This window comes from Eptatretus burgeri, chromosome 8 (assembly GCF_056783735.1).
Source record: "Eptatretus burgeri isolate ZD-2024b chromosome 8, Ebu_testis_v1, whole genome shotgun sequence".
In the NCBI taxonomy this organism is placed as follows: domain Eukaryota; kingdom Metazoa; phylum Chordata; class Myxini; order Myxiniformes; family Myxinidae; genus Eptatretus; species Eptatretus burgeri.
This window is the reverse complement of record NC_140968.1, coordinates 8748277-8761268: the sequence shown is the minus strand read 5'-3', so window position 1 is coordinate 8761268 and position 12992 is coordinate 8748277. Positions and strand designations below refer to the sequence as shown.

General features: G+C 46.8%; 1 protein-coding gene across 1 annotated transcript in view; it reads right to left on the bottom strand.

Annotated features, from left to right (window-relative positions):
- The window catches only part of LOC147021051 (uncharacterized), a 166040-nt gene extending 155299 nt beyond the window's left edge, over positions 1 to 10741 (bottom strand). The window contains exons 1-3 of the mRNA XM_085893634.1: positions 9381 to 10741; positions 2796 to 4422; positions 1020 to 1452 (exon numbers count right to left, since the gene is read on the bottom strand). Coding sequence (XP_085749760.1) covers positions 1020 to 1452; positions 2796 to 2849 — 487 coding nt within the window. The 5' untranslated portion in view covers positions 2850 to 4422; positions 9381 to 10741. The remainder of the gene's footprint in view (positions 1 to 1019; positions 1453 to 2795; positions 4423 to 9380) is intronic.
- Positions 10742 to 12992: the final 2251 nt, after the last annotated feature.

The window sequence follows — 12992 nt, the reverse complement described above, 5'->3', positions numbered from 1 at the left end:
CCCAAAGTAAAATGTGTAAATAAATCGTGTATTTCCAAGCCAATGAGTCTTGATGGAAAGGGAATAGACAAGAATCTGTTGGGCTGAGGGCCATCTTATCATGTGCACGAACGATGAATACCGCTCATGCAGAAATGAAAACCCACATTAACATTACCGTCCTGCATAAAAAGGTGGAAAAACAGATCCCTGCAACTGCAAACCAATCAGCCAACTCCCAATCATCAGCAAAGTTATGGGAACCCCTCATTGCTTCAGACATTAAATCCTTCCCCTTCTCCAATGGCTTTATTTTCAACAATCAATTTGGTGTCAGACCAGGTCACTCCACTCTAGATATGCTGCTTCTGCTCTCCCAACAATGGACATGAAATCAGAGCCATATCCCTCGACATATGGCGTGCTGTTGACACGCTCTGGCACCCTGCCCTGCTCACCAAATTCTCACCTTCACACTTTCATTCGACTTTTCTCTTGCCTTTGGAAAAAAAACTCGCACACTCTCTCTTCAATCCCACTCTTCCAACCAGGTCTTCAAAATAGCTGTTCACCACCACCTCCAATCTTCCCCAATCCAAAACCACGATCTTTTCCACCCCCGTAAATGCACCCCAAATCCATCTCTTTCAATCCAATTCCCTGTTTTCCTTCCCAAAAGTTCCCTGTCGTGCAAGGTTCTCAAAGTCCCTGTGGTGTCCATCTTGTTTACCCTGTGTACCCCACCCCATCCCTCTCCCTTCCACAGTTCTCCGAATAGCTCTGTTCCCCACTGTTTTGCCCTTCCCTCTCCACTACTTGTCTCCTGCCCACCTTGTTGTTCGGTGGTGTGTTTGCTCTCATTCGAGCCTCGACAATGCAGACACAAAAACAACAACATTCACTGTCGATCAAGAATCTAAACGTTTTCAAAACAAAATTGTTCCAAAAAAAAGATTCCTTAAGTTGCAAGAAAAAACACATTCATGGTTGAATGTCAAGGTACTTCTTGATATGCTCAGGTGTATAAAATAGTGACATACCAGACTTGGGTGTTAATCCGTCATCCTGATCATGGAGGTTGCAGACATCACTGAAACGGATTCCACGGACACCAGGAATATTTTCCAGCTGCAAATTTTGGAATCCAATAAACTTTTTGCAGAAACTGGAAAGTTCTTGAATAACATTCTCCAAGTTGATGAATAGACTTCCCAACAGAGAAGAGCCTGCAAGCTGGAGAACCTGCGGCTTCAAAAAAGAATTCACAAACTTACAAAAGTCGGCATACATTGCAAATTTAAATTTCTCTTTGGCGAGAGAGAGGAGCTCTGTTCGCAATGCATCAGAGTCTGTACAAGCTTGAAGAACCTTCCGATTCTCAATTCCAAGAACATTGATCACTGCTTCGGCTGTTTCTGTTCTCAGACCTTGTGATTGGAGCCATTCCAAGAATGTGTCCATTTCACCGATGACCTGTCAGGGACACAATGCTTATATTAACAAAGGAAAGGTTATTGGTTCACGAAAAAATGTTTTCACGAAAAAAATAAGTGACCACTATATTCGTTATTGTTGTGTATCTGTCTGTCTGTCTGTCTGTCTGTCTGTCCCGAGCATAGCTCCGTGGGTTTTGACCCGATCCTGATAAAATTTTGGTGGGAGGTTTATATCATGATCTTGTTGTGTTTTCCTGAAAATGGGCGTGGTGCGCCCATTGTGGGCGGACCCACGCCCAAAAAAAACGTGTTTTTAGGGGGTAGCCGATTTCAATTTGCATCTTCTCCGAGGGGGTTTGTCGAATCTGGCAGAGGTTTCAGTATTTACTTCGCCCAATGGAACCTGCATTGTCCCACAGAGCTCGATTTTTTTTATTTTCGTCCCAAGGTCAAGGTCACAAACTGAGAAAATTGCGAATTTTGACATAAAAATCCATCTTCTCTGAGGGGTTTGTCGAATCTGGCAGGGGTTTCAGTATTTGGTTAGCCCAATGGCAAATGCATAGCCCCACGGAGCTCGATTTTTCATTTTCGTCCCAAGATCAAGGTCACAAGGTCACGAAGAAAATTACGAATTTTGACATAAAAATCATACGACCGCCCAAACTTTGAGAGCGAGGATGACAACATTTTGTATTCATAATGTTGAGGTCATTCCCCACCTAAAGTCTTGAAACCATTTTGCTCCATCTCGAACACCTTGCCCGTGGCACCCCTTCAAATCTGTTTTTACGTTGATTTCATCAAAATATGGATAATCCAAGGAGTGCGAAATTCCATCGAGTCCAGATGATGTTATATTGTTCCTGGAATGTTCCAGAAGAAGTTTTGCACCAAAGGTCATAATCCTTGACCTTTGACCTTTAAAGTTCACAAAGGTCAAATTTTCAAAGTTGTGAGAATCGAACTGGGTTTTCGACCTTCTTCGACGAACTAACTCCAATAAGCAAAAGTATGTATCCTGTTTCCTTATTTTAATGTCCACAACATTGTTTTGTGACCTTTTAAGGTTATGCAAAGGTCAAATTTTGAAAGTTGTTGAACGAAACCGGGTTTTTGACATTTTGCAGCTCAAACCTGTCACTCATACCACATCATGTTGATCATTTCTATAACTTGGTCAAACATTATCACATTGTCTCATCCTTGACTTCTGAAACAATCGACATCGTCAAATACCGCTCGTGAAACATTGTCGTCTTCAGACTTGTTCATGTTATTTTCTTTCCTCTGTATTTTATCCAATCAATGCAGGGCTTTGCAGTCAGTTTGTTCACTCCATGTGAGCTTGCAGGATGGACTCGAGGTAGGCATACTGACCCCGAGTTGTCTTGCTTGGGTTTGAATCCCGACACGGCAATAAACTGTCACCATGGTGTTTCACAGATTGGGAAAGGGATCAACGTGTGTGCCGTCCTTCAGATGAACGTTCAACTGGGCATCCACTCTCACAGCATTAGTTGGGAGACATTAAAGATCCCATGGAGTCTTTCTCGAAGATGAGGCCAGCTATCACGAGCACGCTGACCAAATTCCAAATTTCTTCTTGAAAATACAGGGGCACTACATCAGCGGCACAGCCACACTCACAGCAATGACGCAACCAGCAGGCACTGCAAACAAAATGAAAGATCCAAAACTAAAGTGCCACCTCACCACTCCCACCCTCATTATTGTTTCATCAATAAGCACATAATCAATGTCCAGAGACAAAAACGGAAATGCATCAACAGCAACACCACGGCTCCACAAAACAAGGATAAAACAAGCAGAAAAGCCATGGTGGGGGAAGAACCTCTTATTCCTTTTCTTCTTTCTCATTTCCCTTTCATGTCCACCCAGCAGGATTAAATACAAAACCTGCCACAAGGGCAGAGGAGCTACTTGTGAGCCAACAACCATACATATCTGGTGCCAACTGCATCTGCAGACATCCTCCTGCAGTTGCTTACCTTTCCTTGGAAGTTGGTGGGAGTATTTGTCCTCCGTCCACCACAAAACACACTGTCGTGTGTGTTGTGGTGGTGCTGAGGTGTCGTCCACCAGACGTGTCTCCTCAAGTTAATCTGAGGCATCCCTTTGATGGGGTGTCTGGAATGTCCTATCCTTAAGTGATGGGGATGGGTCAGGCATTTGCCTTGGGGATGGCCAGATGGAAGCCCCTGGAGTACAAGTGCAAAGTGGACGCAGTGGCGCACTGTGGTACATGCTTCCAATGAATGAATTAATGAATTTCCCTTCATACAGTGTGAGCTCTATTGCTTCGAATCTGCAACTGCCACCACCCAGGAGCAGCCCGAGATGAACTGAAGCCCCATGCAAGTCATCGTCTTCGGAGCCCCCTTTCCATTTGTTCAACATGTGAATGCCTCATGAGGGGGTATGGGGTGGTGAGAGTCAGTCAGGGTTGGCAGTGGTGAGGGGAAGTCACGGCAGGCAGTGGAGAGGGGGCAATCAGGGCAGGCAGCAGTGAGGGGCAGTCAGGGCAGGCAGTGATGAAGGGGTAGCAAGGGTCTTGTCATGGGATATTGTGGGATTGATGTTGTGTATTGTTCACTCCAAAACAGCAGCTCCCCACCCTCCTTTTCCCAGCCACCAAATTATCCCTTTATTAACACCCTGGTGATAACCCTGCACCTGCCCCACTTTTCTCATCCTCACACTCCCATCCCCTCCCCAATCACCTTATTAAATTGAGTCATAAGCTCAACGGATATATCTAATCTGAATCGTGGTGTTGGTGTTGCACAGATGTGATCGACCAAATCTGAATTGCCACCTCCTTTGCCAAATTTCGTTGTTAATACCTGTTATATCTTCCTGGCTGGGTCACACAAAGCCAGCACCCCAGACGGTCTCCTGCGTCACCTGCTCCTCAATACGGCCCTGGCCCCACCATCTTTTTCTAATAATAGGCTCTTGCTGTCTGTCTTCTGCCAATCCCATCCTGAAACACAGAAAAGCTCTTTGGAGATAAAAAAAAGTGCTCCTGACCACATACAAAGCTTTCGTCCACAGCCTGATGGAGTACTGCTCTCCCCTCTGGGCTGGTGCTCCTGCCTCTTACCTTTCTAAGCTTCACGCTGCAGAAACCAAGGCATTTAGGATCATTGGTATCTCCTGCGGTGAGGCCAAATCTTTGGGCCTCTCACTCACCGCAGGCAAGTCGGCGATCTTTCTGTCTTCTGCTGTCTCCTCTCTGGTCTGGTCTCGTCCCCCCCTCCCCCTCTCTGTCTGCGATATTCACCCCCGCCCCACCACCCCCATATTTCCACAGGACATTCAATATCCGCCAGGAACCCTCTTCTGATAAAAACTACCAAAATCAATCATCACTGCTCACCGTCACTCTTTCATTCCTCCATATTCCCACCTTTGGAATAAACTCCCACACCCTCTTCAACCCCACTCTTCCCTCCAGGTCTTCAAAACAGCTGTTCACCAGCACCTCTTCTCTTCCCCCATCCAAAACCACAATCTTTTCCACCCCCGTTAATTCACCCAAACCCCCCCCCCTCATTCAAATTTGCTGCTTTGTGAAGTCCTGAAAGTCCCTGAAGTGTACATCTTGTTCACCCCATGTTCCCTGCCCCATCACTCTCCGTTCCACATATCTCCTAATGTCTTTGTTAACCTCCGCCATCTTCGAAGATGGATGGAGGTTACCGTTTTCACCCCTTTCTGTTTGTTTGTTTGTTTGTTTGTTTTCTTGCCAAAACAAAGTTTTTGCAAGAAATGTTCATCAGCTTGTATGTTTTTTTTTTTTTTTGTTTGTTTGTTTGTCTGTAATCACGCATAAAAAATTCTGCAGGGCACAGTTATCATTGGAAATTTTTGTAACTTCGCACATCAGAGGCCTATAGAGGTTCCTTTCAGCACATAAAATTTTGAAGGTCAAGGTCAAAGGTCAAGGTCACTGTCGCAAATCAGGGGAGTCGACGAAACCCTTATTTTTTGAGTAATTTTGATCGGATCGTCTTCAAACTTCATGGGAATATAGTTCATGGTCTGGCGCTCAGCTGATTAATTTTTGGTGGTGATTGGCCTTGACCTTCATATGGTTTTTTTTTTGTTTGTCTGTAATCACGTATAAATCACTCTGCAGAGCACAGTTATCATTGGAAATTTTTGTAACTTCGCATATCAGAGGCCTATAGAGGTCCCTTTCAGCGCATAAAATTTTGAAGGTCAAGGTCAAAGGTCAAGGTCACTTTGTCGCAAATCAGGGGAGTCGACGAAACCCTTATTTTTTGAGTAATTTTAATCTACTCGTCTCCAAACTTTATGGGAATGTTGTATATGGTCTGGCGCTCAGCTGATTAGTTTTTGGTTGCGATTGGCCTTGACCTTCATGGTTAGCGCCAGAGGTCAAAGATATTTGACCCCAAGGTCAAATTTTCAAGTTTCAACCATATCGTGTAGTACTTCAAATTAAACACCTCTGAGTGCTTTCTCGATATGTCAAGCTTGAGACATTATGACGTCATTTGGTTACGTTATGAGGCAAACACATATTTTTCATGGTTACTCTGGAGAACGATTGTCATCGCAATCTCTCGTAGGCAGATATTCCTCAAGGAGTCGCTCCTGGTGGATAGCAGCTCTGTTCACCTCAGTGTGACCTTAAAGAAGTCACACATGGTCACCTTTTGGCAAGATACGTTGGTTTATTTGTTTGTTCGTTTGTGAACAGTATTACGGAAAAACTAACGGATTTCGACGAAACTTGGTGGGGGGGTTAGGTATGGTCCAAGGATCATGCCATTAAATTTTGGACTTGGTCCCCCCCCCCCCAAAAAAAATTGTTCGAGAAAAAAAAAATTTTGCAAGTTTTTTTTCAAGAAAATTTCTATTTTTTTTTCTTCCATTTTTACATGTTTTAAGTGATTTCCAACCCCCCCCCCCCCCAAAAAAAAATGTTGGAGAAAAGAACGATTACTGTCAGCACTGTTGACATCATATTTAATGAACAAGATATAAGGTTCACTTGAGTGACCCAGCAGTATTGGCGGCGGAGGTTTTGCACTCTCCCGAGTGCTCCCCCTCTTGTTCCCCACTGTTTTGTCCTTCCCTCTCCCTCCCCTCTTGCTGTACGTTGTTTGTTAGCTCTCATTCGAGCCTGGACAACACTCCAGACTGTTGTGGGCCAGGGTTCAGTGGCGATAAACGACCACAAGGTGGAGCAGTAGAGTCGTCTCCCACCGAACACCCAGAATTTAGGTCGTGACTCTCGGACAACTCCGAAAGCTCAAGGGTCCCTTTGCGGAGCATGGTCGCCAATATTTCGACGGCGTGGTGTAGGGTTAATTGCCTAATTTCAATATACCTAAGTACCCACGACGTCCAACTACCGGGGAAAACCACACCCTCGACCGACTTTGTCCGAACCGAGTCGCTATCACCGACTCGGATGCGGCGTAACCAAGCAGAAGCCACCAAGGCCACGCCGGACCAAATGAACAATTTACGGCACGAACGGCCTTACTATTTCTCAAACCCACACCGTGCTGGGTCAATGAAAGAAAACACGAACAACAAACTGGAACATTTAACACGGGGGTTTATTTATAAAGAATAATCCGGGAGGGGAGACAGAGCAGAGTTATAATGAATAAAAGAAATGCAAACCAAGGAACACAGGCACTTTACAGTTTGTACTTACAGACGGGGCCCACGGGGACACACACACACACACCCAAAAGAAACTGGACCCTGTGGGTCTTTAGTCGGTAGAGCTGGGCCGCCTCGTGCGGTCACACCGACCCGAACCACCACGGTGGGACTCGAACCCACGACCTGAAGTCCATTGCCCACGACCCTGGCTGCTCGGTCACCAGACTTGCCCACCAAAGGACAGCAGACCACTCTAAACCACGACCACGACCGTCTGCAGAGCCCTCGTCGACAACCACTGAGCCACGACGACAGACTGCTCGGCAATCTCCATGAACTCCTCTCTCTGCCGAACCCTGGTCCTGACCACCATTCGACTCTTCTGAGGTGGGAGGGTTCTCTTCTCCTCGCCACTCACCATCTGATTGGACGAGGGTTTGTGGGACGACTCGTGGTCACCTCCCGATTGGCTGGGGCATGCGTGTCATGCTCGCCCTTCGCTCATTCGCTGGAGGAAACGTCCATGCCCTGCCTTGGGGCAGAGCCTCGATCCGAAGCGACGGAGGCTCCGCCCACGCCCTCAGCCAAAAACACATGGGCAATGGCGACGGGGTCGAGTGTGGGTCGGCGTCGCTGTTGTTGTTGTTGTGGATATAATAAAAACCTGACTTAAAAATCACTCCAAGCGCACACACGAAATTCCCATTCGACATAGGGGATGGATTCTAACGACAAAACACATTCTTATTGAAATAACTGTACTATGGGGACTCTGGCTGCTTGTGTGCACAAGGTTTCCAAATCTGTAACAATACATCCATCCACACATACAGACATACATACTGATGCAACCAAGGGGTAAATATAAACACATATATTGAAGTGATGATACACACATTATACACACACCTGGAGGGCTCCGTTCCACCTTCTGAAATCCACGTGTGGAGAGAAAAACAAACAAACATCTCAATTTACTTTTACTTGAACTTTCTCACAGATTCATCATGAATTTACACTTTCCGAGAAGATAAATATCCTGTTCAACAAGTTCTACACCGTCATCTCACAAACTAGATTTGTACATGGATGGGAGATGTTTCGGAACCTGATGGGGGGGGGGGGGTAGGGCCAGCCCGGTTGGGGGAAGGGTGGCAGGAGCCAGGCTGATTTAGGGAGAGGTGGTGGCGCCAGTACTGGTGGGGGCAGGGCGGCGGGGCCCAGTATGATTGGGGAAAGGGTGGCGGGGGCCAGCCTGATGGGGGGCAGGGCGGCGGGGGCCAGCCTGATGGGGGGCAGGGCGGCGGGGGCCAGCCTGATGGGGGGCAGGGCGGCGGGGGGCCAGCCTGATGGGGGGCAGGGCGGCGGGGGGCCAGCCTGATGGGGGGCAGGGCGGCGGGGGCCAGCCTGATGGGGGCAGGGCGGCGGGGGGCAGCCTGATGGGGGGCAGGGCGGCGGGGGGCCAGCCTGATGGGGGGCAGGGCGGCGGGGGGCCAGCCTGATGGGGGGCAGGGCGGCGGGGGGCCAGCCTGATGGGGGGCAGGGCGGCGGGGGCCAGCCTGATGGGGGCAGGGCGGCGGGGGGCCAGCCTGATGGGGGGCAGGGCGGCGGGGGGCCAGCCTGATGGGGGGCAGGGCGGAGGGGGCAGCCTGATGGGGGCAGGGTGGCGGGGGCCAGCCTGATGGGGGGCAGGGCGGCGGGGGCCAGCCTGATGGGGGGCAGGGTGGCGGGGGCCAGCCTGATGGGGGGCAGGGCGGCGGGGGCCAGCCTGATGGGGGGCAGGATGGCAGGGGCAGTCTGGTTGGAGGCAGGGCGGTGGGGGCCAGTCAGATGGAATGTCGGTGGAAGGTTAACGAGGAATGTTACATTTTAGACCCACACGATCTTTTTGAGTTTATAGATTATTAATCAGGGTTTTCATCTCCATTCAGATTATGAACGTTAAAAACCCACAGAACAGGTAAAGTCGGTAATCGAACCTCGTACCCTCGTTACTCCTCGTTTAGAGATCAAATTGGATATACAAGTCAATTATAAAATGTTTCTGGTAGTTTTGTAGTTAAAAAAAGGAAGAATGAGGTTTAACATCGTTGAAGGAAGTTTAGTGATGATTTGATTATAAACAAAAGGAGTGAAAAACACCTCATGAAATTAACAATCAAACACCTCAACAAACATTCAATAAAAACTCCTTTAACTTTCCTTCATCGACGTCGTCAAGAAACATAAAAGTATTATTTCTTTAGATTCCCGTTTTTAGTGTTATATTAGAATACCCAAAATACCTCTTACCATCAGTCCCGTCCCGACCACGAGGATCTCGGATCGAGGTTTACAGGAACAACAACCCGGAAGTTCTTCGTCGTCCTTTCATTTTTCTTCTTTTTCTTCTTCCTCCTCGTGTTCACTTTTCTACTTGTTTTCACTGATCTCCACCATTGTATTTGACGGTTTTGTTATTTTATAAAATACTCCAAGAATGAGGAATCAATATTCTCAACGTTTTATTAAACCGACATCGGAACGTCACAAGGTTTTCACTATACACCTCCTGACCTCTGACCCCGAGTCTTCTTCCTCATCGCTCCCTCTCGGGTCCGGTCGATACACAACACCACGTGTTGAGGTGGAGCCCCCGTCATCCTGAGATCGTCAAAACAAGGACTGGCTTCCTGGAAACAAGGGGTCGTGCATCACCGGCACAGCCGAACTTCCAGCAATGATGCAACCAGCAGCAATCGGCTGTTATACAAAACCATAAAAATAAATTATTTTCCCGCATTGAAACACAAATTGACAATCTGAACATCAATATCTGCAGCACATGGTTAGTTCACTCGAGTAACCTGGTCCAAAGTACAATCCACATGGTTAGTTCACTCGAGTGACCTGGTCCAAAGTCCTATCCACATGATGTTACTGAACTCCACAAACTGACATGTTCCTTTTGAGATATAACTTCAACAACAAGGGAAAACAAACATTTCCTTTCCCATGAACCTGTAAAAACATGGTTTTGGTTTCACACTAAATTCCTGTTTCACTCCCACATGCCGGAGTGAGTGATCCAAAGATTCTTACTCAAACAAACAAACAAAAAAACATTTTATTTATTCATTGAAATTTCCTGAGATGAGATTTCGGCCAACTCCATCAGTCCACGTCAGTGTACATTTTCATGAATGTCAAGGTCATCAGTATGTAATTAATAAACATTGAGTACATGGGATTTAAACTTCAATTCACTGCATCATGAGCCAGAGGTTCAGATGAAAACACCAACAGGCCAAGCAAACAGTGTGTTGGGCCAAGGGTTTTATAAACAAAGGTGTAAATTGATGAAGTGATGAATCCAGAAAACCTGCAGCACCAGAAACATTTGCATGGAATTAATTAACCTGATTAATCACATATTATAATTGATAATGTTGTGTAACTTTCCGCCTGGTTATACTGTTGCGGTGTCGGGACGTCCGCCACGAGCACGACCACCAGATGGAGCAATGGAGCCGGCTCGACTCGACCACCCGGAATGGATAGATCGTACTTCTCTGGAAAACTCTGGAGAAGACTGGTCCTTTCTTTTGGACCGAACTCGCCAATGGATAGACCACGTGGGGTAGGGTTGATTGCCAATTTCAATTTACCTCAGTACCCACGTGGTCCGACTACCGGGAAGTTCACCCTCGACGGAACTCGTATGGAAACGAGCCGCTTAGCGAGCCCGTTCCATGTGCGATGCCGAGCGGTTTTAATCGCCAAGTTCCGTCGGTCTGATTATCCCGTTACGAGGGCACAACGGCCTTGTTAATTTACAACACGTGCGACACACTCAGTCAATGGCAGAAATGGACACGGACGAGTTGAAAACATTTAACAAATGGGGTTTATTTATAAAGCAATGGGGGCCGAGGGAACACAGAAGACAGATTTATGCCAAATATCAGAAAGGGAATGCATATATATATATATATATATATATATATATATATATATATCTATACATACATATATATCTATACATACATATATATACATACATACACATATATATACATACATACACACAAGCACTTATGCAGTTCCACGACTCATTGGACGCGGCGCAGGCGCGCGCGCGCGCGCGCACACACACACACACACACACACACACACACACACACACACACACACACACGGACCCCATGGGTCTTTATTTGTTTCTCCAGCCCGGAGGACGGTCGGACTGCAGACCAGCGAGAGTTGGCTATCTGGCCACGAGCGCGTGGCTGGGCGTCCCCTTCCTCCCGGAACTCCGGTCACCGACGGACGGAACAGCGCAGTGAACCCAGCTCAGGTGAAACGGGGTCGTTGCCCAAGTCCACGATCAATCAGGGGAGGAGGCGGTGGAGGAGTGTGAGGGCCAGGGCTGACGGCGACGAAGACGGTGAGGGAATCTCCACTCTTGGCGATGACGAGGGCAGTGAAGAAAAACCTCTCTTCTCCTCACAATTCTCTCAACACTTCTCTCTCTGTTCTCTCTCCAATTCTCTTCACGATTCTCTCCACAATTCTCTCCAACCATCCCCACTTTTTATCTCTTTTTCCCCACAGAGAGGGGGGGGTGTCTGCGCCCTCCCCGCTTCTCCACACCGGACGACCTTCTGCGCATGCGCCCTCATCATTCCTCTCATTCGCCAAAACGAGCGGCAACCCCCCTGATTGGCCAGAGCGAGGTGAAGGGAGCGAAGTGAAGGTGAGGGCAATGCGGTGTGGTTGGTGGTGAGGTCGGTGGTGTTGACGGTGGTGTAAAAACAAACTGAAAGAAACCCTGACTATTAAAATAACTTCACAGCGCATTTACATATATTTACCCGTTAGACTGGGGTCGGGACCCTAACTGGCAACATCTACTTACCAAGATAACTGAGCTGAAGGACCTGTATGTTGGGTGTGATAGCTTTCAAAATCCGCAACAATACATGTAAACAGCAGTTAAAAACAAGCTCCAATGAGCGAAGATTCTCGTCCTCTTAATGATGACGTCATAAAAACGAATATGACGTCATTGTGATGTCTCAGGTTTGCGATAAATGATCTGTGCTCATGCCCAGCTTGATTCCCGCAAACAAAATTCAAACAGTTTGCCTAGTTTCGGAGATAATGGTGTAGGCGATTTCCATTAGCGGCGATATTATGACGGCAACTTTTTTTCTCAGAAGAATTTCCAAAATCGGAGATGGTTACTGCCTGCGCGTGGGCTTTCTGCATATACATGGCAAGTTTCACGAAGATCCGATGAAAACTCTGGATTGTGAAACAAAAAATAGGAATGACGTCATAATTGATATGACGTCATAGTGATGTATCATGTGTGCGGTAATTCATCTATGCTTATTCCCTGTTCGATTCCCGCAAACAGAATTCAAAAAGCTTGCCTTGTTTCAGAGATAATTTTTAAGGCGATTTCCATTAGCGGAGATATTTTGACGTCATAACTTTTTTTTCTAGGAGGAATTTTCAAAATCTGAGATGGTTACTGTCTCCGCAGGGTATTTTTACATATGTCTGCCAAGTTTCAGGAAGTTTCGATGAAAACTGTAGGCTGTGAAACAAACTAGTTTCGGAGATAATGGTAGAAGCGATTTCCATTAGCGGCGATATGACAACTTTTTTTCGAGGAAGAATTTCCAAAATCGGAGATGGTTAATGCCTGCGCGTGGGCTTTCTGCATATACATGGCAAGTTTCACGAAGATCCGATGAAAACTCTGGGTTGTGAAACCAAAAATAGGAATGACGACATAAAAATTGATATGACGTCATAGTGATGTATCATATGTGCGGAAATTCATCTCTGCTTATTCCCTGTTCGATTCCTGCAAACAGAATTCAAAAAGCTTGCCGAATTTCGGAGATAATTTTT